Source organism: Chanodichthys erythropterus, chromosome 12 (assembly GCF_024489055.1).
Source record: "Chanodichthys erythropterus isolate Z2021 chromosome 12, ASM2448905v1, whole genome shotgun sequence".
Lineage (NCBI taxonomy): Eukaryota > Metazoa > Chordata > Actinopteri > Cypriniformes > Xenocyprididae > Chanodichthys > Chanodichthys erythropterus.
This window is the reverse complement of record NC_090232.1, coordinates 52,252,638-52,271,345: the sequence shown is the minus strand read 5'-3', so window position 1 is coordinate 52,271,345 and position 18,708 is coordinate 52,252,638. Positions and strand designations below refer to the sequence as shown.

Below are 18,708 nucleotides of genomic sequence, written 5' to 3'. Positions count from 1 at the left end.
CTCCCCACCACCACCAGGATGGTCCCTGTCCATACTCCTCGGGGGTTGGCTACGCCCCTGCCTTCAGCTTCAGGCAGGATACGCAACGTCTGCAACCCTCAGTATCGTGAGCTACGGACGGGGCCTACGCCAAAGATCATAAACTTTCTATATATTCTGCTTACCGTTTGGTAATAAATATCAGTGTTACGTCATTTTGCCTCCTGAGTCTTTCTGGTAGAACTCGCATGTGACTTGCCTACACGCATTTTGGTACATTTTGAAATGTTGCCATGTGAAAGCGAACCGAACCAACAAGAAAATACAACATTGTAACACATTTAATCCCTCTTTCGGAACAAAACAAGCAATTCATTGGTGTGAAAACACCCTCAGGCCCAGAAGAAACTTTGAGTGACCATCCACCTGATCTCAGCCTGAATTATTTCATAACACACAGTCACACATAAAACATTTAGCATTTACATTTATATGTAGAATTTGGATTTAACATTTACATAAAACATTTAGATTTAACATTTACATAACACATTTAGATTTAAATGAAAGGTTTGGATTTACATAAACACTTAGATTTAACTTTGATATTTTATTTATTTATATATTTTAGGCTAATTGAATTGCATTAAGCTTATTTCTCTGTTTTTGTAATTTATTTGTTTTTGTAGCTCAATTCAACAGAATTTGACCAGGGCTGCGTTCAGCCCCGACAAAATGTTGCAAAACGTTTTTTAAACGGAAACGGAGGTGCATTGAACACCCCGTTCTGATGACGCAAGATTTGCAACTATGGCAGCTGAGAAGGCCATTTTTTGTGTTGTTTTTGAATAGTTTTCGGAGCCTGATGAAGTCGGTACGTGTGTAATACTGCAAAATACACTCGATGTTACAGTCATTGCCCTTGCCGTCCAGAACAAAAGAGAACATCCCAATGGAGTGAAGGGATTTATGGAAACTTCTAATTATTGTGAACCAACATTTGTCTCGCATTTCAGGATGAAAAAACAGACATTTCAGGTGAAGGATAATCCACTTCTTACGCCCGAGACTAAATGATCTAACGTTATATGACATTATTTTTATTGTGAGTATTAGGCTTATCATTATTTCTGATCACTGTTGTTGTGCTTTGATATTGTAATATTTACCATTATATAATCAGAGGAGAATAGAAAAGTTTATGAAAGTGTAACTCCAAAATACAATAGCAAAATATATAAATATGCATATACTTTTATGTTACATTCATACCCATTGTGCAGGATGTCTCTTTAATACCGCGTGGTTTATATGCGTGTTGATGCAGATGGGCTGAGATTTTTGACACACCCACAGAACAAGAGAAAACGTATCTCAAACCTGTTGCACACCGTTGCACACCATTTCCAGGAAACTTTTGTTCAATCCGGAAACCGTAGCAAAAAGGTTTGAGCCTGAACGTGCCCCAGTTTTTCTTACACAATTTATTTTAAAATATGCAATATGCATATTTCTAGAGAAAGCTTTTAGTGAAAGCGAAACCCCCAAACGAATTAAGTACAAGGAATTGCAGACTGTAGACAAGAACTTTTGTTCAACCAGAGACGTAAGTAGAGTTCACTTTAACAAATTCTTTCAATAGCCTTTTTGATATTAGTTTATAGAGTTTTGATTTTACTTTTACCTAGAAAGGGTTGTTGGAAGATGACATCGTTTGTTCTGAACTCCTTAAAAAAGTTCTGTCTATCAGAAGTATTGCAGGTCTGCAACAATTACGCCTGATTTACGTCTGTTTCGCACATACTCCGTTTGCAGTGTGTATGCGGAGCGTCTTTTCCCTTCTTTTCCGTGTCCATGTTAAAGGATTAGAGGAGGTCTGGAACATAGCTCGAGAGCCACTCTTGGCTCTTTGACAAAAACTCGCCAGGGTTCTCACCCTTACTAACAAATAATTGATAAAAAAAATCCAATCACTAGGGATCAACAAATATTTTGTGGCAGAGCCTATCGAAATAGATGAACATGTTATAATAATATTATATTTCATTTCGAAACATCGGATACTGTCTCTTTTGCCGCATTTATGACCTATAAATGTGTTTATATGCTAACCAACTCAATGAATGTGTCAGAATTAACACAAAAAGTGCTGTCCCTAAACTTTTAGTGGGCGGGACTGGGTGTATTAATAAGTATGAGAAGGTAAAGAGCGGGATGTGCTTGATATTAAAAAGGAAACTCAAAGCCGAAACTTGAAAGAACGTTGAGGAACGTCTTACCTTTTAAAACATGTTCCTCTAACGTTAAGAAAACCGCCCTTACACCATAAAGATGCAATGGTTAAGTGGTATTATTATTATTTATAAGTATTTAAATATTATAGATAGATAGAATTATATACAGAGTCATCAATTATTTTTTTAATGATTACATGACATTCTGATTAATAAATCACAATTAAGTGAATAACAATATTTTCAGATAATATATACCATTTTGCTATATTTGTCATCAATATACAACACTTTGTCACTGTTGCAGATAAAATTACTGAATAGACAAAAACCACACAAAGTGGCATAATTACAAATTTCCCTATGATTGATCGATGTATTAAATGATATAACAGTATATTTGAAAATATACAGGATAATGTATTGTGTAAATATATTAAAATATACTAATACACAAGGAATTGCTTTTCATATATTGAAAAATATGTTATAATTATTATTATTATTATACATTATTTATAGGCACCTTACATGACATTCAAGGACACCGTGCAATAATAAAAAAAAAAAATAACAATAAACAACAATCATTATTACAATCAAGACAGACTTGAGATTATAGACATTAGGAAATTATTGGTCATCCATTTTTCTGTTTTTTTTTTTTTTTTGGCTATGCATTCCATTAAAATGTAAAGCTAAATTATTATACAAACGACCAGTAATCAATTGACATTCTAAACTAAATTCGAGGTCATAATAACATGGAGTCAGATAAAAGATTATTTGGAATTAAACTACTTTGCCACACTGAAAAGACCGAACGCGCAAGAGACCTTCCCCGTCCTGTGGGAGGGAAACCGCCTTTGGGCCGATTGGGCGGGCCTTACAACATAAAAACAGTCATAGATCATCCAGCTAACCACACACAGTATTGAGAACCAATGGTTCACAAACTTTTGAATGTGGTTATTTTAATAAATTCAGCTATTGTTTTGTCTTGTGAACTAAATGTAAACATTTTATGTAAAATATCTTACCCAGGACGGTACTAAATAAAAAAATAACATGCATTTTGTAATATTTCACTTATTTTATTAAAATTATTCACATTTTCACAGATTCTGCAAGTGGTTCACATACTTTTTCATGAAACTGTAATTCAAGCTCTACAAGGACATGAATGCTTTTTACAAGTTGAAATCACGTATTTGCGATTATTACGACATGGCATGAATGCACAGTTAGATAAAGGGGATTGAGTGATAAATGATCAGTAACTTGATGAAAAGATATTCAACATTATCCATATTATATTTCATCTGCAACAGCATTGTGAACTTTTGTAAAGATACGTTTGGTCAATAACTTTTTAATTAACTTTTAACTTTTAAATGCTTCATTATACAAATTGCAGCATTGCAGTACAAATTGGAGTAAACAAAGTGAATTAGGAAGAAACGCTCTTGTAAAATGAACAGAATCTTTAGAGTCTAACCCATGGGCTCCTGGGTCCTCACATATAAAGACACGCCCATATGATTTGATTTGTTTGGTTTATCATGTGTTGTCCTTAGCTGTTAACAATACACAGCCGTGTGTGTGTTGGATGGAATAATTCAGGCTGAGATCAGGTGGATGGTCACTCAAAGTTGCTTTACTGGGCCTGAGACAAGACATAAGACTGGGTGCACACTCGAGTGCTCACCAAAAGCGGACCAAACAAGCGTACCGAGACCTCCTTGGGGTGCTTTCACACCTGCCTCATTTAGTTCGGTTGAATCATACCAGAGTTCGTTTTCCCCTTTGAAGCGGTTCGTTTGGGCAGGTGTGAAAGCAGCAATCGCACTCGGGTGCGCACCAAAAGCGGACCAAACAAGCGTACCGAGACCTTCAGAGGTGATGAACCAAATTATATCATAATTCATAACGGGAAATGTGTTATATAAAAGCGGTAGTGTCTGATTATGTGAGTGAGCGCATTATTTACCATAGCTGAAAACCAACGAGCGCCTCTGTTGTGTAATTGCACTTCTCCGTGCGAGAAAACTGTCCCGACGAAGCCTTGATTTCCGCTCTGCTTCATTATAAAATCCATATGGTCTCTTTCGACACAATGACAACAGGTCGCCTTCTAGACAGCGCTTGGAAATCCAGAGACAGGGAGAGAGAAAGAGCGCGCGTTTGAATTTGCCGCAGCATTAACATGAAAGTATATAATTTAACAGCGGGAAAGACGGCTACATTTATACAGTGTTTGCGTGTGTCTCGACAGTTACAAATAAAGCCACAATCAGCTCATGGAGCGAACTTGTCAATCATTATTTTGATGGATGACGCAGAGGAAACTCAATAAGAGGAGAGTTCCCGGACAGAACTCGCATGTGACTTGCCTACACGCATTTTGGTACATTTTGAAATGTTGCCATGTGAAAGCGAACCGAACCAACAAGAAAATACAACATTGTAACACATTTAATCCCTCTTTCGGAACAAAACAAGCAATTCATAGGTGTGAAAACACCCTCAGGCCCAGTAAAGAAACTTTGAGTGACCATCCACCTGATCTCAGCCTGAATTATTTCATAACACACAGTCACACATAAAACATTTAGCATTTACATTTATATGTAGAATTTGGATTTAACATTTACATAAAACATTTAGATTTAACATTTACATAACACATTTAGATTTAAATGAAAGGTTTGGATTTACATAAACACTTAGATTTAACTTTGATATTTTATTTATTTATATATTTTAGGCTAATTGAATTGCATTAAGCTTATTTCTCTGTTTTTGTAATTTATTTGTTTTTGTAGCTCAATTCAACAGAATTTGACCAGGGCTGCGTTCAGCCCCGACAAAATGTTGCAAAACGTTTTTTAAACGGAAACGGAGGTGCATTGAACACCCCGTTCTGATGACGCAAGATTTGCAACTATGGCAGCTGAGAAGGCCATTTTTTGTGTTGTTTTTGAATAGTTTTCGGAGCCTGATGAAGTCGGTACGTGTGTAATACTGCAAAATACACTCGATGTTACAGTCATTGCCCTTGCCGTCCAGAACAAAAGAGAACATCCCAATGGAGTGAAGGGATTTATGGAAACTTCTAATTATTGTGAACCAACATTTGTCTCGCATTTCAGGATGAGAAAACAAACATTTCAGGTGAAGGATAATCCACTTCTTACGCCCGAGACTAAATGATCTAACGTTATATGACATTATTTTTATTGTGAGTATTAGGCTTATCATTATTTCTGATCACTGTTGTTGTGCTTTGATATTGTAATATTTACCATTATATAATCAGAGGAGAATAGAAAAGTTTATGAAAGTGTAACTCCAAAATACAATAGCAAAATATATAAATATGCATATACTTTTATGTTACATTCATACCCATTGTGCAGGATGTCTCTTTAATACCGCGTGGTTTATATGCGTGTTGATGCAGATGGGCTGAGATTTTTGACACACCCACAGAACAAGAGAAAACGTATCTCAAACCTGTTGCACACCGTTGCACACCATTTCCAGGAAACTTTTGTTCAATCCGGAAACCGTAGCAAAAAGGTTTGAGCCTGAACGTGCCCCAGTTTTTCTTACACAATTTATTTTAAAATATGCAATATGCATATTTCTAGAGAAAGCTTTTAGTGAAAGCGAAACCCCCAAACGAATTAAGTACAAGGAATTGCAGACTGTAGACAAGAACTTTTGTTCAACCAGAGACGTAAGTAGAGTTCACTTTAACAAATTCTTTCAATAGCCTTTTTGATATTAGTTTATAGAGTTTTGATTTTACTTTAACCTAGAAAGGGTTGTTGGAAGATGACATCGTTTGTTCTGAACGCCTTAAAGTTCTGTCTATCAGAAGTATTGCAGGTCTGCAACAATTACGCCTGATTTACGTCTGTTTCGCACATACTCCGTTTGCAGTGTGTATGCGGAGCGTCTTTTCCCTTCTTTTCCGTGTCCATGTTAAAGGATTAGAGGAGGTCTGGAACATAGCTCGAGAGCCACTCTTGGCTCTTTGACAAAAACTCGCCAGGGTTCTCACCCTTACTAACAAATAATTGATAAAAAAAAATCCAATCACTAGGGATCAACAAATATTTTGTGGCAGAGCCTATCGAAATAGATGAACATGTTATAATAATATTATATTTCATTTCGAAACATCGGATACTGTCTCTTTTGCCGCATTTATGACCTATAAATGTGTTTATATGCTAACCAACTCAATGAATGTGTCAGAATTAACACAAAAAGGGCTGTCCCTAAACTTTTAGTGGGCGGGACTGGGTGTATTAATAAGTATGAGAAGGTAAAGAGCGGGATGTGCTTGATATTAAAAAGGAAACTCAAAGCCGAAACTTGAAAGAACGTTGAGGAACGTCTTACCTTTTAAAACATGTTCCTCTAACGTTAAGAAAACCGCCCTTACACCATAAAGATGCAATGGTTAAGTGGTATTATTATTATTTATAAGTATTTAAATATTATAGATAGATAGAATTATATACAGAGTCATCAATTATTTTTTTAATGATTACATGACATTCTGATTAATAAATCACAATTAAGTGCATAACAATATTTTCAGATAATATATACCATTTTGCTATATTTGTCATCAATATACAACACTTTGTCACTGTTGCAGATAAAATTACTGAATAGACAAAAACCACACAAAGTTGCATAATTACAAATTTCCCTATGAATGATCAATGTATTAAATGATATAACAGTATTTGAAAATATACAGGATAGTGTATTGTGTAAATATATTAAAATATACTAATACATAAGAAATTGCTTTTCATATGTTGAAAAATATGTTATAATTATTATTATTATACATTATTTATAGGCACCTTACATGACATTCAAGGACACCATACAATAATAATAATAAAAAAAAACAATAAACAACAATCATTATTGCAATCAAGACAGACTTGAGATTATAGACATTAGGAAATTACTGGTCATCCAATTTTTCATGCTGGCTATGCATTCCATTAATTTTGTGAATTGGAAAGTTTTGTCAGGGCGCGAAGAAATATAGAGCTGAGTATCGTCAGCGTAACAATGAAAACTAACGCCATGCTTCCTAATGATATCTCCCAAGGGTAGCATGTACAGAGTGCAAAGCAACGGTCCTAGTATTGAGCCTTGCGGTACTCCATATTTAACTTGTGATTGATATGATATGTCATCGTTTACTACTACAAACTGATAACGGTCAGATAAGTAAGATTTGAACCATGACAGTGCAATTCCACTAATGCCAACATCATTTTCAAGTTTATTCAAAAGAATATTGTGGTCAATAGTGTCAAAGCAGCTTAAAAGTTTTCGGTACGTATCGTAGTGATAAAGATGAATTAATGATATTAAGAAGAGGATCTATGACCTCTGGAAGCATCTCTTTCAATAGCTTAATCGGCATAGTCTAACATACATGTTGTTGAATTTGATGATTTAATAAGTTTAGAGAATTCTTCCTCTCCTATAGCAATGAATAAATTTTTCCTCAGGGATAGTACAGTGCACTGTCTGACGCGATACTGTAGTAAACGGTTGCATGGTTATAATTTTCTCTCTAATATTGTCAATCTTGCAAGTAAAGAAGTTCATAAAGTCATTACTGCTGTGCTGTTTGGAGACATCAGAAGTTGAAGATCTATTTCTCGTTAATTTAGCCACTGTATCAAATAAATACCTAGAGTTGTGTTTGTTTTCTTCAAAGAGATTTGAAAAATAAGTAGATCTAGCATTTTTTAAGGCCTTTCTGTACTCAATCGTTCTCACGGGAATGAGCACCGATTTGCCTGTGATTTCGGGCATTTGTCTGCGATTTCTCAAAACCTGTCGGCGAGCCAAAATTGGGGCTAAAAACAATAAGTAACCAAAAATAATAATTTTAATCACAATAATTACCCTATTCTTATTAATCAATTAAGTGCATATCAGTATTTGCAGATAGAAAACAATTCAGATCCAACAAATTAACTATTAAAGACATTTTGTCATAGTTGCAGATAGAATCACTGAATAGACAAAAATCACACAAAGTGCCTTTAGAAGTCAGTATTGAAGCTGGGTGATATTAATATTTATGCTATATGATGTTAATATATATATATATATATATATATATATATATATATATATATATATATATATATATATATATATATATATATATACTTGTGCTAAGATTGATCCAGCCAACATCACGGCATTTTTGTATTGTGCTTAGGCCTACTGTAATGTGCTGCTTGCGCAGGAACACACAACGAAGAAAAAATAAGATATATATCTATATCTATATCTATATATATTTTTTTCTTCGTTGTGTTTTCCTATATATGCAGATTTTTAAACTTTGTATTCTTTGTACTGATCCAAGAGGTCAATCTGTGACATGATCCTCCCTAAACATCTTTTCACTAGTAATTTACAAGTCAGAACTCACCTAATCTCCATGTATATGCCTGAATTCCTGCTTTTTTTTTAATTAAACACCTGTGGAGTGTAACTGCAACAGGAACTATTATGAATAGTTGTGTTTATTATGTGTTAACTACTTGAAGAGCACAATTAGTGAATAATAGTTTGTCCTTTTTCTCCTAGTGACACAAAATGGCTGCCACTAAAAAAGTGATTTTTGAGACTCTACAGAATCTTAAGAGTGATGATTTCAAAGTATTCATCTGGCACCTGGAGAATCCTACAGATCGCATCGAGCCTATTCCTGAATCAGAGCTTGAGAATGCTAATCGTCAAACAGTTGCGAATCTCATGGTAAAGCAGTACACTGATGAGGCTGTGAATATTGCAGTCAAAGTGCTGCGCGACATGAAACAAAATGATCTCGCAAGCAAACTTGAGAGGAAACTTCAGGAAGGTGAAAAATAACTATTTATACTAGTAGATATACATGAAATAGTAAAGCTGTGTTAAGATTTGTGTGAGCAGAGCCATGAAAGTCTCAAGACTGTAGAATTTAATTTGTAAACTAGTTGCAGACTATGTTACAAGATGGCATATTAAACAGTAATAACAAATGTTCTTTCTTCTACATGCTGTTGATATATTTTGATGTGTTTTCCTGGCTTCAGTTCAGCAGCCTGATCAGGTGGACGGAAGTAATGCTCCCGTTTCTGTGCGTCAGCTGCAGCCCATCCAGTCCAATTGGAAGAGACCAGACAGGATTATTCCCTGCACCCAGTCTAAGGAAAAAATTCTTAGAGAGAATAGAGATGACGCAAGTATCTTTTCAATTAACTTTTGTATAAAACAATACATTATTATTCCTTTATTTAACCAGGGGAAGTCATATTGAGACTATAGTCTCTTTTTCAAATGATCCCTGGCCAAGAAAGGCAGCACTTAAAAAAATTTATCAGCACCCCATAAGCCATACAACAACACCTAACAAGGACAAAAAGTAAATACAACAACAAACAAAATATAACAAAACAGAAGAGCAGCCTATATACAATCACACTTATAGTTGAAGGTTTCTGTGACATATAATTTAAAATCATTAAGTGGTATAATAGTGCCTAGCTTCAACTTGCAACAGTCCTATCACTGCCTTATAAATAAAAATAAGCCAGCGATGCTGTCTACGAATTGAGAGTGAAGGCCAACCTGATAAACTACAAACTACAATGATGTGTAGAATATTTAGCATTAGTAACAAAGTGTAAAGCAGAATGGTAAATAGAATCTAGTGAACATAAAACAGACTTTGCTGCATGCATGTACAGAATATCTCCATAGTCTATAACAGATATAAATGTAGCAGCAACAAGTTCCTTTCTTACTTTTAAATTAAAACAAGCTATAATTTCTATAATAAAAACCCAGTTTAACTCTCAGCTTTTTTTACTAGGTTATCTACATGGGGTTTAAATGTGAGCTTTTCATCTAATAAAAAACCCAGATAATTATAACATGACACTCTTTCAATTTTCTGGTCATATAGAGTGATAATTTGAGGCAAATCCTATAAATTGCTGGACTGAGTGAATAACATAAATTTTGTCTTTTTAGGATAGAATTAAGTACCAATTTCAGTAAATTGTTTTGTAGAACTGTGAAAGCAGAACTGTATTTAATGGTATCATCCGCATAGAGATGTACAGCTGCATCTAAATTTGTACAAATATCATTTATGTAGATTGCAAACAACAAAGGCCCTAATATTGAACCTTGAGGTACTCCAACTATTAGTTATGTCTCCCTTGACATAATGCCCTCACAAGTAACATGCTGATATCTACTAGACAGATAATTTTTAAACCATTCAATAACATTATCAGACATCCCAAGACATTTTAACAAAATGGTGTGATCAACCGTATCAAAAACTTTTGAGAGATCAATAAATAATGCTGCAAAAGATTCTTTATAATCAACAGCACTAACAATATCATCAACTACCTTTATGGCTGCTGTGATGGTGCTATACCCTTTCCTGAAACCCGATTGAGAATGAATATTATTTACTGTTAAAAAGTCCTTTAACTGATCACTAACCAATGACTCAAAAATTTTGGCCAATACTGAGAGCTTTGAGATAGGACGATAATTGTCCATAATAGTTGGATCCAAGTGGTGTTACATATGCTATTTTCCATATAATGTTTTGTTTCAAGGATAAATTAAAAATATAAGTTATTGGTTCAACAATAATAGCCACAAGTTTCAGGAGGAAAGGGTCAAGCCCATCAGGACCAGCTGATTTTTTACAATTTATATTTCGTAACGCGAATAAAACCTTCTCCCTTGAAACTGGCTCAAAAGTAAAGAGGTTCGGGCCCCAGACATTTGGGTGAAAAGACCCTGGAGATGAAAGACGTTTTTGCTCTGACTTAAAAAGGAGTCTGGCGGAGGCAAAGTGATATTAAATAATTATTAATTATTTAATTATTAATTAAATAATTATTAAATGAACTATATCTTATTTATCGGTAATTTGTACATTGTTCATATTTACAATTTTAGGAAGTACAGATTTTTGTACTGTTTTCATAGAATTTATAGTTTTCCAAAAATTTAGCTGGGTTTTTTTAATTTCTTGTTGTTTCATTAAGATTTGACTTAACTTTGCGTATTTGTAGTATTTCTTAAATATCTAAAATTAGCCCAATCATTTTCTTGCCCAGGCTAAGTCCCATTCATGCAAAAGTGTGGATAATACATCAGAAAAGCAGGGATTGTTCCTCCCCTTTTCTTTGAACTTTCTCAAGGGTGCATGTTTATTTATACCCATGAATTAATCTTTAAAATATGACCACGCCAATTCAACATCAGGAATTAAACAAACCTTTTTCCAATCAAAATTAAAAATATCATGGATAAAAGCTTGCTGATCGAATAATTTAAAATACCTTTTCACCACAATTTGTGGTACTGCCTTTTTAAGTTTGCAATTTCTAATCATACCAGCAACACAATGGTCACTTATATAATTTGGGAAAATACCTATGTGTGTGAATTTATCTGGGTTATTAGTTCAAATCAAATCTATTAAAGTTGACATTTTTGAGTCCTTTACGGGTGGGAACATGTATTACTTGAGTTAAATTCACAAAATCACAGTAATCTTTAAAATCCTTCAATACATCTGTCAACCAATTCCAGTTCAAATCGCCAAGCAAGATAATTTCTTTCTGCTGTACAATATCTGCAAGTGCAGTTGAAAGTATGGATAAAGTTTCCTTATTAGCTGAAGGGGGACTATAACAACAGGCAACAGTTAATTTGGTATTTCCTAATGTTAAATCAATAGCCAGCATTTCAAAATACTTAGGAACAGTGGTAGACTTTATCGAAGTGGCATTTAATTTACAATTTACATATATAACAACACCCCCTCCTTTGCTTGTTCTATCTACATGAAATATATTGTAACCATCTATGGCAATATTATTATCTGAGAGGGTCTTCTTCAACCACGTTTATGATATAGCAATAATATCTGCATTCGGGGATTGCCAGTCCTACTTTTCTTGGGCCGCCGTCCTGCAGAGTTTAACTCCATCCAAGTGTTCAGGATGACCTGAAGGATTCAGACAGGTGTGTTGGAGCTGAACGCTGATGGACTGTGGCCCTCCAGAAGCAGGGTTTGACGCCCCGTTAATCTTAAACTGTTTTCTAATATAAACTTTTCTGGCTTTATATAATGTTTTATGAATGATATCTGATGTGGATCAGTGTTTCCAAACCCTTAAAAGATTCTGAAATCTTAGCAGTAAAACTGAGAAACATAAAAATGTATGTGGGAAAATGAATATCAGAGATATTAACAAAAAGAGTTTTAATAACCAAGTAGCACAAGTCAGATCATTGTGTTTTTAAACTTATGTTTTATACAATGATTTTTCTGTTAATGCTTTTGCTTACAGCCCAGAAAGTACTGCGTAATTACAACAAATTTACAGCATTACTTTCGATAATTATAGTGTACCTATAAAGTAAGTACGTATAAGTACAGGGGAACAATATGTAAAGTCTTGAGAATAAAGGGGTAACAACCAGGAAAATAACAAATTATTTATACTGTAAGTATTTTAGAACTAAGGGGTACTTATAATATTATGATAGACAACAATTTTACATTTGGGAGCAATTTAGCGAGAAAGTGCACTGATTAAGTTGTTTCAAGGCAAGTAGAAAGAACTATTGCAATCTTTTTTAATACATGGGGAAAAATGATTTTGTTTCATGTAGTTACAGGGTAAATATGACATTACGGGCTGTAAATTAAAGTGGTGCTTGTTACCCTCTTATTTCATATAGTTACAGGGTAAGTAGCCAAGCCAAGCAAGAGAAACGAATAAGAAGTGTTATAACTTTAAATCTATTTTGAAATAAGTTTTTTCAAATAAATTTAAAAAAAAAAATTTTTTATTACCCTTACCCTGTAACTACATGAAACAAGAGTGTAACAAGCATCACTTTAATTTACGGCCCGTAATGTCATATTTACCCTGTAACTACATGAAACAAAAGCATATTTCCCCATGTATTAAAAAAAAGATTGCAATAGTTCTTTCTACTTGCCTTGAAACAACTTAAAGGATTAGTCCACTTTTAAATAAAATTTTACTCACCCCCATGTCATCCAAGATGTTCATGTCTTTCTTTCTTCAGTCGAAAAGAAATTAAAGTTTTTGATGAAAACATTCCAGGATTTTTCTCCTTATAGTGGACTTCAATGGGCACCAAACAGTTGAAGGTCATAATTACTTTCACTGCAGCTTCAAATTGTTCTACATGATCCAGACGAGAAATAATGGTCTTATCTAGAGAAACAATTACAATATGCTAGTTCAATAGTATATAACAATTAGTTCAAACTTTGACCTGTGGAGGGCAGTAATACACTTAGCAGCGTATACACTGCCTAAATTCTAATAGAGAAGAAGAGGAGAGCCAGTTCAAGATGAGCAGTTCTGGTTAAAATGTATAAATAAAAAAAAATAAATAAATAAAAAAATTAGAAAATGAGTCATGGTTTCTCTAGATAAGACCATTATTTATTGTCTTTGATCGTGTAGAACAATTTGAAGCTGCAGTGAAACTAATTTTGACCTTCAACCGTTTGGTGCCCATTGAAGTCCACTGTATGGAGAAAAAGAAAGACATGGACATCTTGGATAACATGGGGGTGAGTAAATTATCAGGAAAAGTTTATTTAAAAGTGGACTAATCCTTTAATCCAGGGATGGACAACTCCGGTCCTGGAGGGCCAGTGTCCTGCAGAGTTTATATCCATCCCTGATAAGAACTCACTTGCCTATAACTTTCTACTAATCCTAAAGACCTTGATTAGCTGGTTCAGGTGTGTTTGATTAGGGTTGGAGCTAAACTCTGCTGGACACTGGCCCTCCAGGACCGGAGTTGTCCATCCCTGCTTTAATCGGTGCACTTTCTCTCTAAATTGCTCCCAAACATAAGATTGAAGAAACATAAATCCTACTCATCTGATCCGAGCAGGACTCGAACCTCTGGCTCCAGGAACAGGGTTGGGAAACACGGATCTAGACACTGATTCTGTTGCTTGTGCTTTAATTCTGCATAATGCTGATGTTTTCTCATAGGTTTATAAAATGAACAAGTCTCAGAGGAAAGGTTTAGCCCTGCTGATCACCAACATACACAACAGGCCTGGAGCAGAGAGAGACGAGGAGAACATGGAGTGGCTGCTGAAAGCTTTGGGTTACAGAGTTGAGAAACACACAAATCTCTCTGGAAAAGTGCGTAAAACATCTTCTGTAATTACATTGTGTATTAAGACTTTTCCTATATTTTGTAGGCCGATATGGCTAGAAACTATACTCTTATTCCGGCGTATTAATCAAATGCAGCAGGTGCAATGATATTACTCAGCGTCTCTCACAAATGTCTCCATGGTTGCAAGCCACACTCCCTGTGCAAGCAGGGAATCACAGGCGCTGCGTAATATCATTTCTCCTGCTGCATCCATGGTACGGCAGCAAAGTTCCTTGATTATTACGCCGGAATGAGAGGGCGTATGAACATCACAAGTGTTGTAGGGTTTTCAACACCATACAAAGGTTATATGAATTTCTTCTATCCATGATTTATGGTGTTTTCTATTCTTTATCTATTTAATAAAAAACATTTTTTTCACAGGAAATAGAGGATGCTGTCGAGAACTTTGCTGCACTTCCTGACCATAAAGACTCGGACAGCACCTTCGTGGTTATAATGTCTCACGGGAACAGAATTGATAATAGAGATGTCATTTTCGGTGCAGGTGTCAGTTATACTGGCCCCGATGATTACTACTTTGTTGACAAAATCTTCACCTGTCTGAACTCAGTGAATTGTCCTGCTCTGATTGACAAACCAAAGGTTATTCTGATCCAAGCCTGCAGAGGATGTACGTTATGATTGATAAAACTCAACTCATATTCACATATTGATGTTTCTCTTTGTAATTTGTCTGCATTTAACTTTACCTTTACTCTGGATTTACAGTAATTTTGTCATCCATATTGTGAACTGTTTCTGTGTTCAGGTCACCCAGGAGGCGTGAAAATTAGTGACAGCACACGTGGCACTTATGCTGATGACAGCTCATTTGAGTCAGACGCCTGGGTGCACAAAGAGAAAGACTTTGCCTGTTTTATGTCCACCCTCCCTGGTAAGTGCTCAAGTCTTAAAGATTTGTTCTCTTCAGGAGCTGTTCATGTTTCTTCTGTAATGAGAATATTGTCAAAGGCTTCTTTGTGAACTTATTGTATAACAATGAATTATCTCCACAGATACCGCAGCATGGCGTATTGAATCTGGGAGTTTTTTTATCATATACATCATGGAGGTGTTCTGTAAATGGGCTCATGACTCTCACATTATGGAGTTGTTTGGGAAGGTGAATGAAGAAATTCTCTTAAAAAAAAAATAAATAAATAAAACATTGGTTTCCTTTATTTTAGCCAAGATACAAAGTTTCAGTTTCACAGACAAGGCTTAAGTTAATCCGAGACTAAAATGCTTGTTTGAGCTGTTTTAACTGAAATCAACTTGCACTGACATATCTTAAAATATGTCAGAACAATTGTTTTTCTCAAGATGCACACCAGTAATGTTTTTTTTTTTTTTTTTTTTTTTCTGAGGCAAGTTTATAAAAGCTTCTTAGATATCATAATTGAACTAAGGCATAATCCTGGTTTAAGCTGAGCCCTGTCTGTGAAACCAGACCTCTGTGTCTTCTGTTTGTTTTAGCCCAAGTGCATTGCTCAACTAAAATAAACACAGGGGTTTGCTTGTTGTCACAGGTAAATATGATATTTTTTTTCATAGGTCACCTCAGACATGGCGAAACACCCAGGAAGAGAGGACATAAAATTTTTGCCGTGTATTGAAAGAACATCCCTTACGAAGGACTTCTACCTGTTTCCTGGACTCTGATGTCCATCTTATATCAAAATCACTCTTGATCTCTAATTAGACATCTAAACAAAAACAGAGTGTTAAAAAATATGATTGGATATAATTCACTCTCTTGTGCTCTTTCCCAAGTTTATCTCAATAATGAATGATCTGGAGTGGGTAAAAGCATTGTTTCTGTTATTTCGTATATAAAACAATGCCAGCAAAAATCCAAGCTAATATTAAGGTTGTTTAGTTGTTTCAGTTTGTTATTTGACTAATAAATGACGATACAATTTTGTTTTGTTTTTTTGACAAATTTCTAAAATATTTGTTTTCTCTTTATTATGACACGTGCTCCAATAAATGTTAAGCATTTTTCTCTTTTCATTTTCTCTTTTTCTCTTTCTAGTTTGTTGAAATTTCATTTGTATATCTTATATTACTTTGCTATTGCCTCATTACCAAGTTAACCATAAAATTGATAGTTTCCATACAAATCCACAAAATAGTGAGAACTGTAGTGGTCATTTTTACTCCACTTGCTTTTAAGAACATTTATAAATCTTTTATACTTAAAAAAGTGATCAATAAAGATTTTCTAATTTGTTACCATGCCTTTGTCTCTTGCCTCACCCTCTTTTGTCTGCATCTTGATTTGTAAAATAATTAAAAATGAAAGAGTTTGACTCACTTGGAGGCAAACCGCCTCTGGTGCTCAAGGACGTGAGGAGCTAGAGACGACCAATCAGCTCAACTAATGTTTCTGTCGTTTTGATGGGGAGGTGATGATGCTGTACTGATGCCACCATCATCTTGACTACATCTCCCGCTGGGTTTATATTACTGAAATTCAGGTTAGTCAGATCTTGAAGAAACCGTCACCTTGAATTATCTGCGTTCTGAGCAGTTTTGATATTGAGCTTCAAAGATTTTGCGTTCCATATATAAAAAATTATATGAGGAACAAGTTTCTTTCATACATGAAAATGACAGGGACCCTAAATGTCTTCTAACTGTACAATATCAAATCCTCTCAGGGGATTTTTGGAACGGGTCAAATGCAGATAGAACCTTATAATTCTAAAAAAACACTTTCCGCTTGGAATTATAAGGCCCTATATGTCTAATAATTTTTAAGAAACACAAACAGTTTACTGTAGTTTGCCCAGCAAAGAAGCTGAGAAAAACATGATGCTGTTTAAAATTCTTACCGGTTCCTGCATCGGTTCAATCGGTTAAAATTCATACCGGTTTTCTGTCACTTCAGCCAACTTTGATATTTGATTCATCATGCCGTAGCTAGAAAAACAAAGAGAAACAGCTAGCACACTTTGCTAACACACATGCATATGTACACTAAAAAAAAAATAACTCTTTGAACGAACATAAAAAAATCATGGAAAGGATTTCCACATGATTAAGTTGCTTTATTTCAGCATTATGCAATTCTGTTATTCCAATTTAATGTACGTTGGGTCAACTTAATTTATTAAGGTTGATTCAACTTATTTATTATGGTTGGGCACAGCTTAATTTAATAGCCCAACTAATTTGCAATGTTTTGGACCAACTCATTTACTTAAGTTGATCCAATCTATGCGATTTAAGTTAGCCTAACAAAAGTGCTTAATGCATGAACAAAAGCCATTTAATTACGCGGAAATCCTTTCCATGATTTAATTACATTAATTCAAAGAATAGCTTTTGAATGTTAATAAATTAAAACCTTTTTACCATATGTACATGGAGTATATGTGCATATGTATGTACATATGTGCATTCCAGTTTACTTTTATCCAACAATGTTACTCCACCAAACTGATGACATTATCAAGTATTGACAGATAAAAAAAAAAAAATTAAAAAAAATCTATCAAATTTATTTGTGATTCACAGTAAAAAATATATTTAATGTCAAATTAACCCGCCATTGAAACTTAACCATGATGCTTTACAGCAACATGCTGTATAGGGTACAGGATTTAGGATTTGTTTATTTTACAGTAATAATGCTGTGAAAACTACAGAAATTTGTTACAGTGTTTGTTGACATGCATGAACATGCATGAAAGTTCAATTTAATGCTATATGACATTTATTTCATATTTCAGAATGAGTTAAGGATAAAAGGCAGTGCTAGATCTTTTGTCCAGTGCAGATGTTAAATTTAGGTAGGAATATGATGGGTAATTTAACACATTATTGCAGGAACCATTTAAGTTTAAGTTTCCTTTGGTTTAGACAGAAAGCAGCTGCTGTAATTCATCTGAGCAGGACTTTATTCCACAGAAAGAGGGACAGGTGAAATGGCAACAGTATGGCTGAAATAACATGCTAACATCTATTGTTGTAGTTAAGACCCCATCAATAAATTATTGAATATTTGACCTTTAAGGCTTAATGTCTTCAATTTTACAATATTAAGACAAAACAACTGCAAGAAAAATGCAATGCTTCAGCAAAGGTGTTTTACTGGCACATTATATATATATATATATATATATATATATATATATATATATATATATATATATATATATATATATATATATATATA

General features: G+C 34.4%; 1 protein-coding gene across 4 annotated transcripts; it reads left to right on the top strand.

Annotated features, from left to right (window-relative positions):
* Positions 1-900: 900 nt before the first annotated feature.
* On the top strand, positions 901-16,753 carry LOC137031783 (caspase b-like). Of its 4 annotated transcripts, none has more exons than XM_067403056.1 (8): positions 901-1,017; positions 8,868-9,141; positions 9,356-9,501; positions 14,351-14,506; positions 14,907-15,156; positions 15,295-15,420; positions 15,542-15,648; positions 16,080-16,753. In XM_067403056.1, the coding sequence occupies exons 2-8, from the start codon at positions 8,877-8,879 to the stop codon at positions 16,185-16,187; spliced, it is 1,158 nt and encodes a 385-aa protein (XP_067259157.1). In that variant the 5' UTR covers positions 901-1,017; positions 8,868-8,876; the 3' UTR covers positions 16,188-16,753. The 4 variants fall into 4 exon arrangements, with proteins under 4 accessions (XP_067259157.1, XP_067259154.1, XP_067259156.1 ...); XM_067403053.1 differs by lacking the exon at positions 901-1,017 and adding an exon at positions 5,250-5,387; XM_067403055.1 differs by lacking the exon at positions 901-1,017 and adding an exon at positions 5,250-5,454.
* The last annotated feature ends 1,955 nt before the right edge of the window (positions 16,754-18,708 follow it).

What these genes read in the sequence shown, in the direction of transcription:
- LOC137031783 (XM_067403056.1), top strand. Translation starts at nt 8,877, where the DNA reads ATGGCTGCCACTAAAAAAGTGATTTTTGAGACTCTACAGAATCTTAAG. An exon ending in TGAGAGGAAACTTCAGGAAG is followed by an intron (nt 9,142 to 9,355) that starts GTGAAAAATAAC and finishes TCCTGGCTTCAG; the next exon opens with TTCAGCAGCCTGATCAGGTG. An exon ending in TTAGAGAGAATAGAGATGAC is followed by an intron (nt 9,502 to 14,350) that starts GCAAGTATCTTT and finishes GTTTTCTCATAG; the next exon opens with GTTTATAAAATGAACAAGTC.